General features: G+C 39.4%; 1 protein-coding gene across 5 annotated transcripts in view; it reads right to left on the bottom strand.

Moving 5' to 3' along the window:
- Positions 1–6,597: 6,597 nt before the first annotated feature.
- Positions 6,598–23,640, bottom strand: part of Pcdh15 (protocadherin related 15) — an 840,767-nt gene continuing 823,724 nt past the window's right edge. For 3 of the 5 annotated variants that reach the window (XM_052163513.1, XM_052163511.1, XM_052163512.1), the window contains 2 exons: positions 13,270–13,378; positions 6,598–9,923 (listed from right to left, as the gene is read on the bottom strand). In XM_052163513.1, the coding sequence (XP_052019473.1) occupies positions 9,378–9,923; positions 13,270–13,378 (655 nt within the window). In that variant the 3' untranslated portion in view covers positions 6,598–9,377. Of the gene's footprint in view, positions 9,924–13,269; positions 13,379–14,183; positions 14,255–17,902; positions 17,939–22,914; positions 22,931–23,640 lie in introns of all 5 variants that reach the window. The other 2 variants (XM_052163514.1, XR_007974376.1) reach the window with 2 other exon arrangements.

Genomic DNA, 23,640 nt, shown 5'->3' on the forward strand with positions numbered 1-23,640 from the left:
CCTGAGATCCTCTGACCTTTGCGTCTTAAACCTTTCTTTTGTCACTCCATGCCCCGTAGACGTCTCTTATGCCTAGAAGCAACCAGAGCTTTGCCATGCTGACCCACCCAAGACATAAGTGGCATCTTTATACCTGTGCTACATTTCCCAGAGCCCCCTGAACCCAGGTATAACCACATCAGAATCAATGCTGAGGGGCAGAAGTGATCCGTGCCTAACTTCATTTTGTAAGCTGCTTTCTCGTTTCTCATAAGTGGAAGCTACAGAATCTCTGGAAGCTAGAACAACTTAGACTTCCAAATCATCACATCAAAGAGTGTGTTAGGTTGACCCGACCCCAACCCTGTGAGAAATGGGCTTCAGCTAAGTAAAGCTCTTTTACTGATAGCAGCTGTCAGCAATCCCTTAATTAATTCCTCCTGCAGAAGACTGGGGGAATGGACTCCCAGAAGGGTGGACCTAGGGTGGAAGGGTGCTTGGGGGGAGCTGGTGGTGATAAAATACACACAGAACAACTTGTGGATCTCCTACAATGCTCAGAAGATTGAATTAGGTACCAAAAATTAGGCACAGAAGATGGTAGCTGGCAACCCTTTCCAAGGTTGTCGGCCACCTTCTGTTGTTTGAAAGTGCTTCCTTAGTAGTCTCACCTGACCTTGGACCAAAGTCAGGAAGACTCTTCAAAGATGGAGCAATTGGGAGTTGATTAAAGAGTTATAACAAAACAATAACAATAACACCACTACCACCACTACAACCACCACCATCACCACCACCACCACCACCACCACCACCAACAACAACGTGGCATCCGTAGCTGCTTATTCTTTTCACATCTCTGGGCACTCTGGGCACATCAGAGCCTTCTCCTTTCAGTGTTACATCTCACATGGAAGTCAGTTACTGTATTTAGTCTCGGTGTGCTTTGACAAATTGTTTTGCTTCATGAGCCAGCCTATGCTAGCATAAAGCATCCTGAAACAGACCCTGATTTCCCAAACAAGGGCCAAATGAGAAACTTGCCTATTCTGAAATCCCCCACTATTAGGAAACATGGGGCAGAAGTAGGAACCAATGGAGAGAAGAAATAACAGTAGATATACATCAGATCCATTTCCTTACACATCGACAGATGGAGGAAGCAGGCTAAACCCTTTCTATGTTTGCTGGGTGGGACTTGCTCTTGGCACACTTATTTCCTCCTTGACAAGATAAGTATTTATTATTCTCACAGCTGTAAAATTCACGAGTTGCTGGCACAGCTAAGACCAGGATCTCCTGTGGTTAGCTCAAATCTATGTTCCCCTGCTGGGCTGAACTTTTTGTTATTTAGTTAGGTGGGAAGGCTATGAAAACATGAGCTACACATGAATAAAAGATTTTATTACTTTTGTAATTAACTCACCAAAGAATGATACCCCAGACTCAAATAGTATACGACAGCAAACTGTTTATTCTGCAGAGGTGTGTATCCAGCATGCAGGGGTGTACCATTCGGGATGGAAGACAGATGTGAGGTTTGCAGGGTCGGTCATTTTAAAACCTATTAGGGTAGGAGTGGGTGACTTTTACCATTCTTTCCCTTTGTTGGTTGGCTCTATCTCCAGGGGTCTGGGTGCCCTTGCGATTGGTTAAAGCTCTGTGGAATTTGGGGGATTTTTTTGGAACTCTTTTTGGCTCAGGCTTGGCTCAGGCCAGGAGGCAGGCTAGCTCCTGACAGCTAGCTCCTGATTGGCCGCCATGAGGGGATGGTTTTTCATGGAACTGATGTGTTTTGGACTTTTCCAGTTCCGGGAACTGGAAACGTAGGCCTAGTCTCCCAAAACTGCTAGTCTGCAGCCCGTCATGGAGTCAGCCTGCCTCTGGCTATCTCAGTCCTCTCTCAGTTTGATTTTTTTTCAGGTTTTTAACTTAGTTTTGCTAAAATACAAAAGTGGACAGACCCTGAGAGATACATCACTTTGGGAAATCAGATAGATTCAGTATGCAAAGTGTAAGTGTTGTGGTTTCAAGCAGGGAGAAGAAAATTCAGAAATAACATAGATGAAGCCAACAGATTTAACATTAAAAAACACAACTAGAATGGTATCTGGAACCGTGCTTTCTATGTTAAGATGCTTACCTTGATGTTTCTCATTACCTTTAATTTAATTTAATGAATCCTATCTTTTACAGAAAAACTAATTATAAGACAGGATCTCTTGTTTGGATTTTTTTTAAAGGATTACTGAAAGTCTACATGATAAGAAAGAAAAATACAGTCTCAGGGATTTTTCCTGAGACTCACTTATTTCCTGAGACTAGGGCACTTATTATTTATACTATATCAAACTAAACATTACATCCTTTTTTTTCCAGAGATATATTCCCCCAGTCAAATAATGTTGATGTTTAAAGAAAGCCTATAGGTATATATTTCAGAATATAAATGCATACATTTTAAAAGTAAGGCATAGCTCCTGATTGGCCGCCACGAGGGAATGGTTTTTCATGGAACTGATTTGTTTTGGACTTTTCCAGTTCCGGGAACTGGAAACTTAGGCCTAGTCTCCAAAACTGCTAGTTTGCAGCCTGTCATGGAGTCTCAGGGCATGTATAGAGGTGGGTTAGTGACTGTGCTCTTCCAGATACTGCTTTAATCTTTTTCTCCTTCTTGCCTCAGTCTGTTCTGTTGTACCATATGTTTATATCTTTAACACATAATTCTACTGTCTTACCTTTATTGCCTTTATCCAAAAGTATTTCAGGCCTGATTAGCATCCCTCATAAAATCCTCGTGGTCTCTCTTCTCCCCCTCTTTGTATGTCCAGCTTGCTTCTGGCCAGTTATCTTTCCCGGCACTATCTGTCCTTTCGTCAAGCCCTTCTTTTGTAATTTACAGAGAAAGATTCTATTGTCAGATTTTGAGGTTGAGAATAGGCACTGTTGATAATTTTATGAGCGAGACACAATCCTTGAGTTCGTGTCAGTTGGTGGAGACCAGTTCTTAAGTTAGAGTTTTGGGGACATATTTCTCAGGTGTTCACAGCTCGGAACTGACCATGATAAGAAATTTATATGACGGAAATCTACAAACACAATACATACATTTTAGTTTGTTTTGTTTTTCTGGTGAGCTGGACTGCTTTGCTAGCACATTGATGAAAATAAAACTGTCTACTCCTGTCTATTTTTCATCCCCTGTATACCTTACTTTTAAAATGTATGCATTTATGTTCTGAAATATATACCTATAGGCTTTCTTTAAACATCAACATTATTTGACAGGGGGAATATATCTCTGGAAAAAAAGATGTAATATTTAGTTTGATATAGTATAAATAATAAATGCCATAGGAAAGTTGAGAAGGCAATATTTAATGTTTATACTTTTTGATAATATTAATACACATATAACTAATATAATTTAATAGAAATAGTTTTGGGGTTGCATCTTTCATTTATGTTTATGGTACCAAAAATCCTCCACTTTTCTTCACTGTACTATGACTGGTAATTTTGTAATGCTAGAGAATTCTGAGTCACTTGGGAGAGAGCAAGGCATATCAACTTGACGAGAAATAAGGAGGGAAGTGGATTAGGCCATGCAAGTCACTCACTAGCTTTTCGTATTTCCCAAATGCCATTACTCAGTGCTTATTGAGAACAGGGGAGAGAAAAACCTAGATGTGGGTTATACTTCTATTTAAAACTCAATTTCACCTCAAACTCTAGGCCAGTTCTCAATCATTATACAAGTATGCTTCGAGTACTGGAAATGAGATGTGGTTTGGAGACACCTCTAAATATTCCTCTGGCCTCGTGGGCATTGTACCATTATAGGATTCTCTTGTTCATGTAGTGTCTGCTTTCCAATATGACTACTCTAGTTTCATCCTCCAAAACTCCCAATCCAAAGAAAAGGGAAAAAAAAACAACCCTTTCTGACCAGCAAACTACTCTTATTTCTCTTTTATAAGCATATATTAACAGGATGACTATGGAATCACAGTTACATCTTCTCGTTTGTTCAGTAAGAGGAACAGATCAATAGAATTCAAAGTCATGTCAGTCCTAACATTTGCACAGATCTGTGAAGACTGTTGAAAACAACTTCATCTTTTAATTTTGAAGGGTGATATTTGCTTTTTCCCATGGGATGAATTGTAAACTGGGGAATCGGAGGCTATGGTGTGGCCGTTATGATGGAGGAATCCACTTTTCTATAACACCCTTGCCCCTCATCAGCTTCTGCATATGCAAGGAGGTTCACCCAGTGCTGAGCAAGTAGTGATCAACGAGGCTCCGCTCTAGAGAAGAACAGAGGGCCAGAGGGGCAAGGTTACTCCAGTGGCTAAGATGGGGGCAGGGTTAGAATATTTATCCTTATTTAACCTGATTAAAGACAGAGGAAAAGTTTTCTATCACCAGCATTGGACAGTTAGACCAGCTCCAAATGTACAGGGAAATTGTAAAATTTCAGATGGATAAAAATGGAAAGACATGATGATAAACAGATATCAGATAGATAGGTAGCTGGCACATAATAGCTATATATATATATGCATATATAGATGCATTCACACACAGAGGTGGTAGATAATAGGCTGTAGCTAGATATATGATAGAGGTAGATGATAGATAAGTAGATAAACATACATTCATAGGTGGATGATAGATGATCAATGATATATTGAAGGTAGATGATTATAGAAATAGATAATAGGTAGATGGATAATAGAAATGTAGGCAGACCAGCAGATAGTTGGCAAATAGTTGATAAATAAAACCATGAGTTTTTCTTAATGGTTATTTTTATTTACATTTCAAATATCCCTCTTTCCAGTTTGCTCTCTACAAACCTCCTCTCCTCTGCCTCTACAAGAGTTCCCCAACCCATCCACCCACTCCTGCCTTAGCAGCCAAGCATTCCCCTACCCTGGGTCATCAAGCCTCCACAGGACAAAGGGGCTCCCCTCCCACTGACGTCTGACAAGGCCATCATCTGCTACAAATGTGGCTCTTTGGTTGGTGGTTTAGTCCCTGGGAGCTTTGGAGGCGGGCTCTGATTGGTTGATATTGTTGTTCTTCCTATGGGGTTGCAAACCATGAGTTTTTGAAACAAATCCAATAGTGTAAAATGTATAGAACAAAACTTCATGTTGGCTGTGCTTCTTGATATGCTTCTGTGATGTAGCATTTCAACAAACATTGAATGTACATGAAAACCTGACTGTTTAAGTGGCTATAAAAGTGTTCGTGAAAAAGTAGGTGGTATGTTAGGAAACATCATCTTACTCTATGTAGAACATGGGTTCATGGACATGTGGTTGAAATGAAAAAGAATGGGAATTAACATATTCATCTCTCTTTCCCTATAGTTTTTAAAGATAAGAGTTGGCAGAGCAGACTTTTTCTTTTTAATAGAAAAATTAACTTGCACATACAAATGGGAAAGGAATTGCTGATTTTATCTGCATCTGGCAGAATAATGAGACATCCTTTTCAAATAGAAATTTATTTGTAAAACATTGTGTAATTGTATAACAATGTATTTTAACCCAGACTTTATACTTGATTTTCTTCATACCATAACATAACATTTAAGGAAGAACAGGCATTTGTTTGGTTAAAGAAATTGGGAAAGCGTGGATGTCCTACTAATTTCTCAAACTGTAGACAATGTTCGCACTCTTCATATATACGCTTAACTTACCATAAACTTACAGACGTCAATGGAAAAAAAAACCAAAGTAAACAGAACCAGCTAATGCTAAATCAATAAATACAACAAGGAACTCATGTTATCACCCTGGAATAGGGAGAAACTTTCTATAGGAAATAGAGTCCTGGATACTCTTTAAACTTACCCTTCAGATGCACCACTGTGATATCTACAGGCACAGGAGGCATCTGCCCTGAGAATAGAGTCTTAGCACTTTCTGCCCATCTTACCAGTGAACTGAAGGAGTGTGGAAGTTCTACTTACTGTGTGAAGTGTAAGGCAATGAATGAACAAAGCAGAACAAGAGATTAAAGAAGACCCGTGAAAGGAAGAGAGACGATGGCTCCTCTCACGAATCAATATCCAATGAGCTCTTGTTCTCTGATACATAAATGTTATCAGCAACATTTTGATTGTAGCTGTAGTGGCTAGAAGACCCACAGAGGGTGAGCAACATGTTTTAACATCCTTGTTGAAAGTGGGGACCGGAAAGAGGAAAGCCTTTTCCTGTGCTTTAAGAAGGGCCTTTGGGATGCTATTCAGTTGGAATTCTGTGACATCCCTTAGGGGTTTCAGTCAACGAGAAGACTCAGTCTAGAGGCTTGGACGACACTGTGGGCAAACGGTCACAGAGTGACCAATACCTCACCACACTGACTGTTCTGCTTCCTCCTTGAATTTAGTGTCTACAGGGATTCTGAAGTCACAGGTCACAACAGGACTGTGATGGTATTTGTTGTGTATGTTGGTTCATTAGGAGCTGCAGGGTTTATTTGATATTTTTATTTTTCTTCCTTACTGCAGGCTGGTATTCATTTAGAACAAAAGCAAAAGAAACTTCTTATGTCCTTCTAGGAAAACCTGGCACACGTTTCCTCATATGCACTTACATGTAATTACTATCTATGTTAATTCTTCTTTAAGATTAACCATGCCTACACATTTCCCCTGTGTTCTGCAGTTGTCATCATGAGTCTTATATCATAGGGTATTCAAAGTCCTGTTTGAGGCTAGTGATTCAGCTAATCCAGATTTACTCAGCTAGAGTCTTAGTTCTTTCTCTTTCCTCCAAATATACAAACCAAATATTTGATCTTGTTGTTCCACATCAAGGCTGTTTATCTTTATCTCACCCCAGAAATAGATTAGCTTCGTGATCATTTATATCAAAATGATCATCTCCTAAGTGCAGAAATATGAATGGCCTCTGGGACTTTAATCGCTGCGTATTGTCTTACTGTGTATTAGCTTGAAAACACCGTGTTTTCTGTCGTGTTATGACATTAACCTTCGGCAAAACACTAATCTTCTGAACTCTGCTCATCTCTTAACAGTGGCCACAGAAAAATTCTGAGATCCACACAGCTTTTATGAAGTTCTCCTAGCTTAACCCCATCTCAAGTTTATTTTTTTTTCAATAGCAATCATCAAAGCAAAACACTACAAATTTCATTACCAGAACATAATAATCTTGGCTGAAAGGAAAAAAAACACCCCAGCTATGATAGGAGCAGCAACATATAAGTTAAATTTTACATTCAGAAGCTAAAGAAAAGAAAAGAAAAGAAAAAGTACAGATCTGCATGTACAAAGAATACCGAGGGAGCTAGCAATCATTACCACAAAATGTCATAAAAATATTAAATTATATTTAGTGATCAATGACTGAGCTAGTAGGGAAGTGTGAATGCTTAATTTGAGATCTATATAAAATATTTTATGTAACAAAAAATTGCTTTGGTGCCTAAGGGTGTTCACTGCTTCATAAACTTAAGTATGGATACGAGCCATCTTAGATACTGTGAAGATGTGCATCCTTGTTAATAAGCCCGCGGGTATGGACATGACTCTATACTTCTAACATTACTGTTAATGCTGATGGGTTTTCTAAGGGTATAAAAAGGAATTAATTCCCAATCAAATGAGATTTCAGGATATTATTCCAAGTATGTTCACATATCTGAAATGAAAACACACTAGTCACAGAAATTGGTGAGTTGGTAAATATAATTCCGTAAGCTTGCAAATGAGAAAATAACATTGCAAAAATCATTTTAAAATTTGAACCACGTAAAGGCTATAAATAATAATGGGCTAGTCAGTTCTTCAACCACATGATAAACATGCCTGAAGGAATTTAGTTGAAATATGAACTCGCTCAATACAATGTAAAATTTGAAGTGAAATATATCTATATCACACTAAGACATAGTCAATAAAATTCTGAAGTCCCTTAGCCTACATTGGTCGTCCTTTCAAATACTGCAGATTAGGCAACACACAAGGCGTTCTTTAAAGGTTATTTTCTTTAGTTTCTATTAATGGTAAACACTGTTTTTGTTCAGAGGTGGAAAATGAAGACGGTGTTCTTTGATTAAAACAAATTTGCAGACAATCGTTTTCTGGCTCTGGACTGTAGCACATAAATATGTGCACTAAAATCCCCTATAAGAAAGGAGGGCTAGGAGAAGGTAGGTGCTCCAGTGCAAGGAAGCTGTGGAGGAGCAGCTTGTATAGATAGGCGGTTAACACATTAAGTCTGTAACCCTGACACATCCTTGTATACTGATTTTAGAAGGTATTCTTGTCTAGTCACATTGTATAGATAGGTGGTTAACACATTAAGTCTGTAACCCTGACACATCCTTGTATACTGATTTTAGAAGGTATTCCTGTCTAGTCACATTGTATAGATAGGCGGTTAACACATTAAGTCTGTAACCCTGACATCCTTGTATACTGATTTTAGAAGGTATTCCTGTCTAGTCATATTAGGCGAGACTTCACTTCTCTGCCTCGCCACTGAGCATGGGTTTGAGAAACATTCTTAGCTACTTGATCCTCTCTCCTCACTAAGCTTTTGTTGAGAGTGAGGTTTATCTGTTGCTCCAAATAGGTACTGAATTGCAAATGTTGTTAAATTATTTGCTACACGTGGAATGGATAGGATGTGTGCAGACACATATAGGGTGTGCACCTGGTAAAATTGTAAATTATGGGTTTGTTTTGTTTTTTTTCTTTTTCTATTTTTTACAAAAGTGTTGATCTCAAATGTTCTTCCTATGGCCAAAAGTATCCCTTCAAAAATCTTTAAAACTACATTGTGGATACTATGTAGAGTAACTTCAGGATTAAAAATAACTTACAAGTGATTCCCACCTGTACCCGCTGCTTTGTAAGCCTATTTTCTTTATAAAGTCAGTGCAGCACAGAAAGTAAGCTGTATAAACCTCACACCTATAAAAATCCATTACCCCATAGAAAATAAAATTACATGTGTGGAAAAATGTGCTGTCAATCTAGGAATGGAGTAAATCTATGTTAAACAAAAAATATATATATAAATGAGTTCTACTAAGTTATTCCTTGTTTTTTTTTTTTTTTTTTTTTTTTTTTTTTTTTTTTTTTTTACAATGAAAACTAACTCAAGATCCAACCAAACAACTAGACTTTGAAGTGATGTTATTTAGTGAATTCAGTCTGTCCATAAAGGCTTTTCTGGGGCTAACAATTAATTGATACAAATGATATCTTTCTTTCATTTTTATTGTAAAGCAGGTCGTTCAAAGTGTTAGGTTTTGCGCATGTGATAAATCCCATATGTTGATTTTTGTGACAGTAAAAAGCAGAGTTCATTAAAAACAAGTAAAAACTAAGTTGTTTTTTTTATTGGTCAGAGTTTTGTCATTGGTATGTGGAGGCTGTTCCACGGACCCATCCAGAGCTCCTCCTCCTCTGATGGCGTGTTGTCACCGTGGAATTCCATCGACTCTCGGGAGAGCCTACTGTCTACCATGGATTCCTGCTCAGCTGTGTTTTTCAGCCTGATCCCTGATGGCTTCGAGTGCTCAGTTACCACAGGGCACGGGGCAAATGTGACCAGAGTCGGGGTTCTTTTTGCTTTCTCTGTGGAAAATGGCCCCTTGAACAGTGTGTTCAGGGGCACATTCTCCTCATGTGTCCCTGCTAACTTGTCTAATCTCTTCAGACGCCTCCCAAGCAACACAGGGGACGGCACCTTCAAGTTCTCAGCGACGCACGCACGGCGCGTTCTCACCACGGAACCATTCTGCGCAATGTAGATGTTGCCGTTGCCGTTGCTGTGGCCACTGCTCTTGTGAGTTCTGCTTCGCTGCGACTCAGGAGCGCTGTCTTCTCCGGTGGAGCTGCTCTCATACTCCCGATCGACCACCAACTTGATCATTCTTTTTCTTGCCCACTGAGAAAACAAAGAATAACCACACGCTAGTCATTCTCAAAGGAAAATCAAAGGCTTTTGTGCGATCCACAGCAAGACACGGAGAGGTGGCGATAATACATTCTCAAGAGGGAAAAGGAGGTATCTTTCCATCTCACTATCCTTTCTCCAACTCCTTATTGGATCCGGAGTGTAAACATCTTTGAATAAGGTGTTTCTGAGTTTGGAAGTAGACCTAATAGGAAACACTTCCTTTTTACATCAAACTATCATAAGGAATGAAAAGAAAAGCACATTATCTGCATCTTGCTAAGTCCCAACACATTGTTTTATTGGCTGCTCAACCATTCAGCAAGTTCAGCAGAAAGCCAGGAACGGAATTTATACATCGGATCCATTTTAATGTTTTTCTTGCCAATAGTTCTAAAGATTTTTCCGAATCCATATAACACTAGTCTGTAGCCCACTTCATGTCAGTCAAAATGTTTGTCCATTTTGACATGTGCAAGCAGTGGGAGCATCATGGTCTTCTGGGTCATCTCGCTAAATCTCCATTTACTTAAAGGAGTGTATTTGCCCAGTGTGAGTGCTTATTTACGCGAACCAGAACATCTCCTTGTATAAGCAACTGGAACATAATGGACATTTTTGCTGATTCAGCTGTCTTTTTGCCACCTAGTATCATAAGTGACAAGGAGTAAAAACTTAAGCAACACTACTTTTTCCCCCCAAACAATGTAACAATGGGGGAATATGAATGTCCTTTTTGTACTAAATAGGCAATGTTTTTTGGTCTCCGTATAAATATTTTAAATAATGGTGTTTATTCACCTAGAAGAAAAGCTGTGACTGTTAAATAGATTTTAAACACACCTAAAGGGTAATAATCACTTTTAACTTTCCAGATAAGGTTTCATTTAACTCTTCGAATTTGAAGGCGCGAGTTGATACAGGGTATCTCTGACATGGCGCCTTTGCAGGAAGCAGGAATAATCAGAAACAGCTACTCACATAATTTGTTGCTCTTTGTCTAGTATCTACTCTGCAAAGATTACCTATTTATCACATGTATGTGTATGATCCGTTGCTATAGACAAGTGTCACTGATAATGCCACTTTATAGTCAGTATTGCTGCTTCCTTGTTTGCTAGAATAAAAGAGAGTCAGACAGGTTTGATCTACCGTGTTTCAGCATGCACATCTACGTAGGTAGCATATGTAATCATTTTCTTATCTTCTAGCCGTGAGTCAGAGAGTCAAATCATGCTAGGTTCCCACCCCGTCGAGAGCCGTTTCAGAGAGCACACAGAAGGCACTGCACACAGGAGGAGCACGCGTCACCGCAAACCCCCACCTACTCTGAACTCTTCTACAGGGCTGTGTTGTAACCTTCAGAGTTTGCGCCTGGAGATTTCTTGGGGTCTTCCTCCTTCCTTCTGGCATGTTCTGGCACCTGGAAGCCCCAGGGGCCTCCGGAGAGACTCTCGCTGGTACTGCTGCTGCTCAGTTCTGATTCTGACTCTGACTCACTTTCCACGCCCCTCTCCACGGAGGCGGACTCTGCACTGCCCTCCTCCAGGACATCCTGAGCCTCCAGGTCTGTGGACTCATCCAGGGGAGCTTGTTCGCTTTCTTCTCCTTCCTCTGGCCTTTCTTCCTCCTCCCCCACCGGGGGTTCTTCCTCCTGCTCCATGGGCGGCTCCTCCCTCTTACCTTTCACCGCCTGGATTTCCTCGACCACAGGCCTTCTTCTGGCCAGCACGATGTTTTTTCTTGCCTTCTCTCCCTCTGACTCCGTGGACTCAGACTCCTCCGACTCCGGGGTGGAACTTTCCTCCGCTTCCTCAGATGGGGTCTCCGACTCGGATTCTTCAGTGGTCTCGGACTCGCTGAACTCGGACTCCGTTTCTGTGTATTCCGTGTAGTCGCTGGACTCCTCCTCTGACTCCACGGTGCTTTCGGTAGCCTCCTCCTGGTCTAGAGTCAGTTGGAGATAGTCTTTGTCTTCTTCCTCGAGGTCAATGCCTCTTTTCTCAGCGAGACCTCTGACTTTCTTAAAAATCATTGGGAATATCCTGGCTCTCTTCCACGTTGGGTAGGTGGGCTCCGCCGCTGGTGGCTTCTCAAGGGTGACTACCACCTCCTCCTCCTCACTAGGTTCTCTAATTTCAACTTTGGGTTTTTTAACTTTCTCTGGCTCTACCTGAAAGTTTTGAGAGTGCAATTCAAATGTTAGCTCGGAGATAGTTATGACGTGACCTTGTCCCTCATAAGTGAAGCAAAACCTCATCTTTTGGGTAAAAGCCTCATGCAAGCTAGGCATATAATTTCCAAAAATAACTGACAATGTTCTTTTCTGATGATAGACAGAAGCTAGCCGACAGGCAATGTGTTGTTTTTATTTTGGCTTTATGGTATTAATACACAAATCTAATGCTTTCTCTTTTCTGTTATTTAGTTTTCTTTTATTTAATCTTAGTTCAAGAAAGAAATAACCATTATCATTACCCCTAGAGTTCTGGCTTGTTAGCTTTCTGCTGTATCTGAGAATTTTTAAAAGTCATGGAAATACAGTAGTTAATTTGAAAGTTTATGAAAAAGAATCTGTCTTGTCGAACCAATTAGAGCTGCAGAAACTGTCATTTCATGGAGGAAAGGACTGTTTGCCAAATAAATATTGCAGGTAAGGTGTAAGAATTTGAAAGGCATAACATTCATGTTAATTCAGAAATAGATAATCTCAAATGTTGGTGTTAATACCTTATTCTCTGTAAATGTAATATGAAGACTGCATTTTTTCATGATTTTTAGTTATGCAGGTATGGCAAGAACAAAAATAACCATGTATTGTAAAATTTATAATATATATTGTTCTTTTTTTAAAGATTTATTTATCGTTATATGTGAGTACATTGTAGCTGTCTTCAGACGCGTCAGATCTCGTTATAGATGGTTGTGAGCCATCATGTGGTTGCTGGGATTTGAACTCGGGAACTTTGGAAGAGCAGTCAGTGTTCTTAACTGCTGAGCCATCTCACCAACCCATATATACTGTTCTTAATACTGTTTTTTGTTTGTTTGTTTGTTTTAATAGAAAGGCATTTATGATTTTAGAAAGCCTATTGTATTGGAACTTCTTTCAGGCATTTAACCTTTCATGTTGGTTAAATTTCATACTGAAAAAAAAATTAAAGAATTGCCTCCATAGGTAAGAGAATGAAATGGTCAGCGTTGTTACCTTTCTTTGAAAAAACAAATAATAAATTCCTAGGAAATTCCACAGTTGGAATAATTGACAGTGTATTAGTCAAACCAGATCTAAGGAGCTGTTATTGCGTGACAGGTCATCACAAAGTCAGACACTTACCTCTTCCTCTTCATACTCCTCTTCAGCTTCACCAATGACTTCGCCGTACTCCTCCTGTTCAGCAGGTGGCAGCAGTCGGCGGCGACTGCCATATTGGGGCATCTCATACCTGCAACATAAAACCTGTAACGTGAGACATTTCTCCTAGGTCATTTTTCACAGAATCTACTATAATGATCTCTGCTTTCTTCTTTTTCTTCATCATCAACAGATACTTAGGGTCTATTAAGTTCCTTCTAAAAATTAAAGGGAAATAAAACTACATGTTAAGAGCCACTACCTGACAGCCAGAGAATTATTATTATTATGTCCCTGGAACAGCAAGCAAGAGAATTGTTATTTCACATTTAAATTTGGGGAGAGAAGAAGAAACATGTAATACTTCATAAATAATGGAGGACACAATAGATTCTATACACAAGTCTGTAACTCACACAGGATGTGTGAAAGTTGGTGTGGAAGGAACACGGACTGCGTGCCATTTTCATCCCATGTGTTTTCAAAGGTGGATAACTTAGGTATACAGAATTAATGCCCCATTTTCATATTTGTTACTAGATTCGTAAGTATAGTTTATGTTTTTGGCTTTTTTTTCACTGCTCTGGCACAAAACCTTAGGTAGGCTGGTTAGGAAACCCCCCCCAAAACACAGCATCCAGAATAAATGGTGAATTCAGGAATTGAGCAAGCATGTTTGACTTCTGTATTCCATTCTAAGTATTATTATCCTTCTTAGCACATTTCTAGAAATACAAGCAGAGTAAATGAAGGAGTAGGACTGTGGGAACTTGACTAACATAAAAATCATGCACACTTTTTTCAAAAATAAAAACTCTAATAGCAATAGTAACTTGTGATGATTTTTTTAAAAAAAAGAATACGATACAATTCTGAATGAAAAACTGAAGATGTACCCATGCTCATAACTGTAATAATCTTGTCCATATTCCTGGCCAGGATCAATCCCAGATTCCATGGATAACTCCTATTGTTCAAAGAGAAAAATTGGCATTTTTGAATACATTCTTCACATATTTCTGTTTGTAAGCGAGATTTCCATACCTACGGTTTGTATCTCTCCAAACACTCCCGACAAAGTAAGTTTAGTAACAAGTGTTGGTGAACACATTCCTGGTGTGACAGTTTCAGCTGTCCTCATGGGACCCATTTGTCATTAGGTCATGTGCAAATGGGAGAGCACAGTTTTCCTGGCTATAAAACTAGATGTTTTCAGGTGAGTAGTTCTGCTTGCTTTTCGGGAACTTCGGAGATTGACGTAATCACGTCATTAAATGTCATCATAGCTTACTGGCTGGCCAGTGCATGAGGCAATTATTATAGTGGCTTTATTTATTCTCTCTCTACTGACGGTTCTCTGTTACCAAGGGCTCCCTCATCAAACACATACATTCTCCCATAGCAATTCACACACTAAGGAGAAAGAACCTCAGTTTAATGCTCATTCTGGGGTTAAAGATGTTTTATACCTAAGATTTCTTCTGACTCTTGATCGTACTGACTTTTCTTTAACTCTGCTCTTAGAGAAAGCTGCGCTTTGAGGTGTATATACAGAAAAAGCTTCAGTGGCGATTAAACCGTTTTCCACACATTTTTTAAAATTCCTCTATATTAATAATGAGAGATGGCAAAGATTAAGAAGTTTGAATCTACAATGAGGTAAGAGAAGGGGAGGAAAGGAGGAAGCATAACCACCCATAGGGAAGTAGGTTGGTAAATACAGATAATCCACTCATGACAGGAATTGGTTTTAGTGTGTATGTGTGTGTGTGTGTGTGTGTGTGTGTGTGTGTGAGAGAGAGAGAGAGAGAGAGAGAGAGAGAGAGAGAGAGAGAGAGAGAGAGAGAGATGAGCTACTGCCATTCTGTGACAGCAAAGAGGAACTATTTCTAAGGCACACAAATTTATTACACAAGTCATCTGTGTGATAAGTATGGACAATGACTCTTAGCTATGCCACAGCTTGCCAAATCATTTAAAAGGAGTAATCATGGTTAACTGTAACCAAAGGATTCTACCAAAAATCTGGGGTTTGGGCTTCTCATGAGAAACAAAGTCATGGCATTATTGTACGTCCCAAGGATCTCTGTGGTGGCTCCTGCCTCCCATGAGGTCTGGTTGCTATTCCTCTATTGCACTGCTCCGTATCTTATTCAAGGTCAACCTGCAATCTTCCCTTGCCTTGTTCTTTTTTTATGAAATCTCTTCGTGGACACTTCCAGCCAGGTTCTCATAGTTACTAAGTCTGCGAATGCCTTTTTACACTAATATAATGCCAATCAACTTTGCAAATACTTTTTAAACCACTTCTTTTGTGATGTTAAAACTCACTTGGCTTGTCTATTAGGATAAAGGTTTTAAAAATAATTAGCAATGTCGCATGTTATCGTAGACAGTGAGCAATTGGTAGCCACAGAATTCTAAGGCAGGGGGAGTATACACTTGTAAAGAGGTTTGGAAAATGTACGCCACAATAGATTGTTTGTATCAGTCCAAATTCAGAACCAACAGGAAAGCAGCACTGCAGCACAGGGTGGGCAAATAGACTGAGGTCAAGGGTGGATGGAATACACTGTGATAGCCCACTTACGGGAGCTCAGAAGAGTTGTAATCCGCAGGTGCATACTTGGGAAGAGGGAGATCGGTGCTGAGCATTAACTCGTGCGAGTGATGCATGAGAGTGTACTCTTGAAATTTTCGTCTAAGTGGCTTATATTTATTTTGTAGCTGTAGGTTTTAGTTCAACAAAATCTTCCATTATAGGAGGGGAAGTATGAAATAAACTTAAGAAAGAGCAGTAAAAAATAAGGACAAAGTTAAAGCCCAGATTTAAGTGACACTGAAAAGCATTCATGTTTCACACTGGTGAGTGCAGACTTTTAAGGGACTAATAGCATCCGCATATTGGTTTACATAAGGCAACATCTCAGAAACGCTGCATTTGCTCTGATAACCAATGCATGCCTAGTCTAATAGACACAAGGCACCGAGAAGAAACCTCCAAGCTGTTTCAAATGGAATCTTAGTAACGATTAGCTCATATACCTGCACTTTCTGATTCCTAAGACTAAGGCTCAAGTCCTACCAGCTGCTGTGTGTTCCCAGCACAAATGGCTTCTAAGATGGTCAAGGTTAGGAGGGAACAAAACAGGAACCCTGGGGCGCAGTGGGGACACTCTGCCATTCTGAGCTGGGTCAGCAGAAACAGGAACCAGCACAAAGGCAAAGGAAGAGCAGAGGGCCAAGTACTGAAAAATAAAAGGAACAGAGCAAAGTCCTGTGTCAGCGAAGACCCCAGCACAGAGCTAGGCAGGCGACTGGATTCTCGGCCTTGTCACTGTATGACACAGGCCCTATCTGCATCCCTAGATGTTGACCCAGAAAATGATTGTGTGAGTAAGCCAAACACATAACGTTATCTTAAGGTTAATTTCTGCTGCTGACCACACAGAGAAGACGAAGCTAACTTAGACGCTTATTACTGTAGTAAACGTTCAAACTACTGTAAGTCAGAATGGTTTCAGTCCCGTTCTTCCTGGCTTCTCTATGCTTGCTGACTGGAAGTGCATGAACTGGATATGATGATCAGCATTTGTAGGTGATAGTGCTTGCTGGTTGGGAGACTATCTTGCTCAAGGTTGTGTGTGCGTGTATGGATTGTAACCCTGAGTTTTCTCTGGAAGTTTTCTTGATACAAGTTTCTAATTAATTAAAAGCTTAATTGCAAGTTTATATATTTCTGCTCCCTGTCTTCAATGGTGTGTGTGTGTGTGTGTGTGTATGTGTGTGTATAGATTCTAAAAAAGAAATGCTTTCCTTTAGTAAACTTAGGGAACTGTTCCTAGAGAAAAGAACCAATTGTGTATAATTGCTTAGCAAAAGTCTAAATTAATCGCAAAGGATACAAGTATTTCAACTGAGTATTACTTTATATTCATTTTTGTCTTAGAGGTATATAATAAATAAAATGATGTGTATTTATCGTGTAGCTCTGAAAATACGTTTTACTTTGTGGGAGAAACAAGGGAGCATGACAGATGTTGGGCCCTTCCTTCGGTCTTAGCCTGATCGAGCTAATGAGACTACATTTAGATGAACCCCAGCTCCTGCTCAGCCACAGAGTGGCTTCAGGCAGTAATGGAAAAGTTAGGGCAACAATGATTCACTGGCTTAAGTTCTCGAGCAGTGATTCCCAACCTTCCCAATGCTGTGACCCTTTACTACAGTTCATCATGTGTCAGTGACCCCAACCATAAACTTATTTTGTCTCTATTTCATAACTGTGATTTTGCCGCTGTTTTGAATCATAATGTAAATATTTGCATCTTCTGATGGTCTTAGGTGACCCCTGTGATTCCTTTGACCCCTCAAAGACTCCCAACCCCCCAGGCTGAAAATCACTGTCCTAGACAGAAGCTAAAAATTTGTAGCTGCAGTCACCAGCAAGCAATCGAGTGGTGATTTGCTTTTGTTTATTAATTTAAACTCAAGAGTGCATTTTCTCTCATTAGTAAAAAGGGGGACCACATCAGAGGCTTCCCGCTCTGTCCACAGAAGCATTAAAGTATTGCTTTTAAAGGTTTAGTGAGGTTGAAAAGAAAGTGAAACTCGATACCTCCGGTTTAAGAAGAGAAGGTCTCAACAGTTGATGCTGCCAAAGGAAATTAAAACAGGAAAAGATTTAGATAGTAGTTCAGAAGGGAAATAAAGAACACGATTGAGAAAAGAGGAATACAGGCAACAGCTTGAACTTGCCACTTAAGGTATGATTCATCATTCACGTGACGCCTGCCAAACTCCTAATTAATAGTTCAGATAATTACTTGGGCACCTAAGGAATACCTGAAGCCATTGGCTTTAATTCCGGTTATTTTAAAGTAACTAATTGATAATAACCTTAATAACCAATTTCTATGAGGATATGTTTGTTTAAGCCTCAGAATATAAAGGATTGCTTGGTCTTCTACAAACAAATAGCACAGGGCCATATTAACAGGTTTAACCTTAATGTAGCTACTCATTGGCTCACTCCTCATGACATTAAGTATAATTGCACGCCCCAGGAAGAATGGAAAGACGGAATGACAAGATGCAGCATCTTTGGATTCTTATTGAAGACAATCTCTTTGTTCTCCCATGTTTTAAAAAACAAAATATGGATGGCTTCCATTTTTTTCAGAGTATGTTTTCAAAGTCTTTTGTGAGTCAGGAAATAGTTCCTCCCCCAATTCTGTAAAGCCTCCCATCTGCCTCCTCTCCATGTTCAGTGGGCTAGGGTATTGTCTCTCTTGGTATGTTTCGTGATAATTCCCGCTTCAACCAAATGGGAACTAACACTTGATCAAATTTTAGCTTAGTGAATTTTGGGAGTAAATTGTTAAACGAGACGCCTTCCTGTGTGTCCTGGGAAGGTAGAGGGGTGCAGCTGTGGAAGTGATCCTGTCTGTGATCCAAATGCTCAAAATGAGCACAGAGATATGTTATATGTTACTCTTTGAAAAGAAAAGGAACTTTAGAGACTCTCTGATTCTAACGGATCCATTATCTGTTATTATCTTCCCTGAGAACTAGCTCTTCATATAGGTCATTAATATCCATCTGAATGGTCTAGAATAGATGCGTTCCAAAGTGCAAGCTACAGAGAATGTATTTGTGTCACTCTTTTGATTGAGAAACTGTCTGCTAGGTCGAACTAGGTTCTCAGTAACTTCCCTGACGCTCACAAATCTCACTCAACACTATATCTTCAGTATGCTCTCTGTAGACCAAATCACAGACATGGAATAAAAACCTCAAAGATGTCTACTAGTATGATATTAGAGATTTATAAGATATTTGGACTAGAGAGAAACCTGAACTGTTAAAAAATGTTAATCAGCTTTACAGCTTCTAAATTATATCTATAGAACCAGAAAAGTGAATTCAGTATGCTAGCACATTCTACAATTCAGTACAATTCAGAACGAAGACATCGTCCTTGGAAATGTTAGCCTCTGGTCATTGTTTACACCCCAGATGATAGGCTTAAAACTCCAAAGCAAAGAAGCAACATATAGAAAGGAAATACATTAGAAAACACCATTAAAAGTTTTGACTGAAATTGAAGAAGATAAGTCTAGCTTCAATCAATTCTATATCCTATTACAAAGGCTTTCCTCGAAGGCTCGATGCTGTACCACGTCATAAAGCCCTTACCTCTGGTGCAAAGCCTCCCCTGAAAGGCAGAAATGGAAAGTTGTGTTAAATGCATGGATTTTTAGACCAGAGAGAATTACAGATAAGGACCGTTTAAGAGAGTCAGAGGATATACAATCAATTTTACTAAAATTAACCTCACTGGACATACTTCCTACAGTGCTGTTACGATGAGAGGACCATGTGCTTTACTTGCATTACTAAAAAAGTTATCTTCACAGATCTTGCTCTCATATGATGAACAAACTACATCCATATATGCCACGTAGCCTGATGAATTGATTCTAACCCCCAGAAATGTACATGTAGAAAGGGCTGACTCCTGAAGGTTGTCCTCTGACCTCTCTTTCTCTCTCTCTCCATGTTATGACACATTTGCTCCCAAGTCCCATGCATGCACATACACTGAATAATCAGATGCAAAAACAACTTAAAAAATAAAGTGCAATAATTCACTTTGATTCTGTTATGACCAATTAGCATAAAGGCATTCTTTGGTGTCTCATCTATGTCTTGATATGAATAATTATGTTCACCAGGGAAGAGATACTTCTTAAACAGAAATCCATATAGGTAGGTGCCTACCCAGATCATATTATTCTGAGTGAATGCAACCATATTGCCAGTAGGTGTTAGCTTGATACTAACAATAATGAAAGATTATTTCTTCAGAACTTCTTTGCTCTTTAAAGAACCCACATCACTTATTTTAAGAAACCTTCTTCACTTCCAAGTATTCAAAACTGTATTCCAAAGGGAAGTGACATTATCAATCTTGTTGCATTCAGCTGTGATGTTAGAATGTTACTGAGTTAAAGGCACGACTTTTTAAAGTACAACAAAGGTGTCTTTGCAGAACATGCAGTGGTGGGTCTCGACGCCCAAGGAGTTGCCTATCAGATTCATAATAATACAAACATTATGATTCATAACAGCACAAGCTTATAGTTAGGAAGTAGCAACAAAATTATTTTTATGGCTGTGGGGGGGTGGGGTCGTCCCAATATGACAAACGATATCAAAGGGTTACAACCTTAGGAGAGTTGAGAACCTGTTCTACAGGAAGTGTCTACGTAATCGAACAGCTTGGAGAAGCTGCCAGTGAACGAGTAAATGCAGTGTGAAGCACTCCTCAAGAGTTCATCTCCTGAAAGTTTCTGTAGTGAAGTGTACAGAGTGCTCACGTACTTCAGCGGACACATGTGGGGAATCCTCCTGATGCTTGTAAGACTTTATATTCAAATCTGTTTCATTGTCTTTTAGGGATAATTAGCTTATTATCCTATTGATGAGCTACACATATCTGGTAAAAAAATCTAGATAAATTTTGTTTTCTGGGATATTTCAATTTCCCCCTTTTATTAAATATGAAAAATATTTTAACATTCTGATTTAGTGGCCCATGTCTACAATCCCAGCACTTGGGAGGCTGAAACAGGTGAATTGGTCAGTGTGGACCACATAGTGAGTTTGAAGCCATTGTGGATTTATGAGTTCAAGGTAACAAGAGTAAGATTCTTTTTCAATGGATGTTTTACACACACACACACACACACACACACACACACATTCTTGTGTTTTCATTGGGTATCTATACTGCTATTTGAGCTCAAAGCCAGAAACTTACCTAGAAGAGGTATATTTATTTAACGCCATCAATATTTGTAATTATCTGTCCTTTCAAATCATGAATGTTGATAATAAAATCAATGCATCTTTCCACGAAATTCTATTACCCTGTACGCAGCAATTATTCATCTTTACATTCTACGTCTGTATATATTTAATTTAAATAATGACAAATGTTAAGTAATGATAAGTGTTGTCTTAGAATTTTAAATAATCCATCTAACCATTCTTTATACACTGAGCAGTCCTTAACAAATGCAGAGGAAAGAACGTCATTTCGCACAGACATGTGAGTTTGTAGCATTGGGGAGGCAAGGACTGTAAGCTTATATGTCTAAATAACCTTTCTAGGACTTGTGTAGAAGACAGTATAACTGACTATCAGCAACACGCTGTCAAAATCCACTATATAGCACAAGTTCTCCGGCCAACAAAAAACTCCAACAGAAGCTTTTCAACGAAAGAGAGGGAACAAAACAACACAAAACACATTCCAGAATCCCAGGAAATAAATTACTTTTGATTTGGAGGAAAGACAATCTGACGCAGATGGGCTGCTGGGGGTTAAGTAGATTTGCGGATTGCTTTTGATCTGTTCCTGCTAATCAGGAATGAACATTAAATTATGGAAGGGCTGTCCCAAATTTTAAGAGCCCACAACCTTCTTAGAGATGATGGTACTGCAGAGTTCTCAGCCTTTGTGGACACACAGAAGTAAAGCCACGGTCCACAGTGGCTGGGATAGTTTAGGGAAAACCTCTGGGATTTCCTTGACATAACAGAATCTGAGGTTGCCGTCTCAGCTGTTCTCATGAAATATGCAGGTTTATATCTTCTCAAATAGTACAATTCTAGACTGCAACAAATAGTAGATTTTGTTTCAAAATTAGGGAATTCTAGTAGTTCAATTTTATTCAGTGTGTTTTATGGGGAAAAGAAAATATTGTTATTTGATGTTTACATATAATATATCATGTGCTTGTGTATTCCAGTATTACTCATAATTATGTTATGCTTCGTGAAGACCATGGTGCTTTGTTTAGCTATACTTCTCTGGGACTCAATCCATTGAGTTTGGGGATATTTTCGCAACTATGGGACTTCCTTCCCATGGGATAAATCTTTCTCTTCTGCCTAAAACAAGGAACAAACCTCTGAGCATAACAGGTGATAAGACACCAAGAAGAGTATCTCTTCATTTTAAAAGCAGTTTTTATTTTATTTATTAAATAAATTGGATATCAAAGAATGTCTTCTTGGAGAGAAGAACCATAAAATTATAAACAAGGAGGTGACTTTATAATGGGAAATGGCTAAATTAAATAGCATTTTAGGCACCTTTGATTGAAAAAAAAAAGATGTCTTACAAAAGTCAGCGGCGTGAGATTTATTTTCATCATAAAGGAAGAGACAGAAAGATAAACAGAACAGCAACTGAAAAGGTGGGAGAGCTTTCTCCCCTGAGAGCCTACTAAAAGGATCAAAACCAATCCAGAATGGAGGTTATCATAAGAAAACTGATAACTACATATTATAGCACCTGAGATTGCCTTGTAAATCCCTGCTGTCTGCCACTCCCTACATTTCTAAGGATCATTTTACCCGTGAAACGTTTCTTTTCACCAAATACATAGACTTCAAGGAAGTAGCAAGCCAAAGAGAGGGTGTTATGGCTTACTAGTACCCTGTTTTTCTGTTCCTTCCCAGCAAGAATATTGATATAAAACCATGATCAAAAACTAAGAAGAATAACATCACCCCTCGACAAGGTCAACAAGCCTTTGGTTTTAGTGGGATCAGTACTTTTTCATGCCCATATCTCCCCGTTAAAAACAGATAAAGTTACTTACTTTTTAAATAAATGTAGGACAAATAATGCTACCTTGAAGTTAAGAAAATTAAGGTCAATCTACTCTATGAGTTAGTGACGGTGATGTTAATTGAAATTAAAAGTGTGGAAGAAAAAGGCATTGCATTGAGTTTGGGATAAAAACAGTGGACTTCTTCTGTGACGTTCAAAATTCTCGCGCTCCACTTTGAGGGTTACGATCAAGAAAAGAATCTCCCAGTCACAACGGGAGAAGCATCGTTACAAAGACGTTGATTGACTGTGAGGCTGCACATCAATTCCCTCAACAACTCTAACCAACGTTTCCTGACTCTGGTCACATGTGATTTTCGTGTCTGTTTTCTCTGCCGGGCAAAACGTGTGTAGTTTTGAGGGATCTGTGGGTGGGCAGTTTTTTTCTATGTGACTGTACATATTAGACACCGATTTCTCGAGCTCTGCCAGGTTTTTCACATGTCTGAGGATCCCTTTTGGATGTCTGTGGGGTTCCGCCCCCCATGGCGGGTTGGATGCTGGTGGCTGTGTCGTAGATGTGGTTTCTCTGGCGTGTGTGACACTGGCAGTGCATTTAGCAGCAGGTGTAGAGATGGTGTCTGTGGATGGGATGGATGTGGAAGGAGGCAGAGGGAAGGGGCGGGGGACTGGTGGTCGAGGAGGAGGAGGTAGAGAAGAAGTAGGGG

Source organism: Apodemus sylvaticus, chromosome 19 (assembly GCF_947179515.1).
Source record: "Apodemus sylvaticus chromosome 19, mApoSyl1.1, whole genome shotgun sequence".
NCBI lineage: Eukaryota > Metazoa > Chordata > Mammalia > Rodentia > Muridae > Apodemus > Apodemus sylvaticus.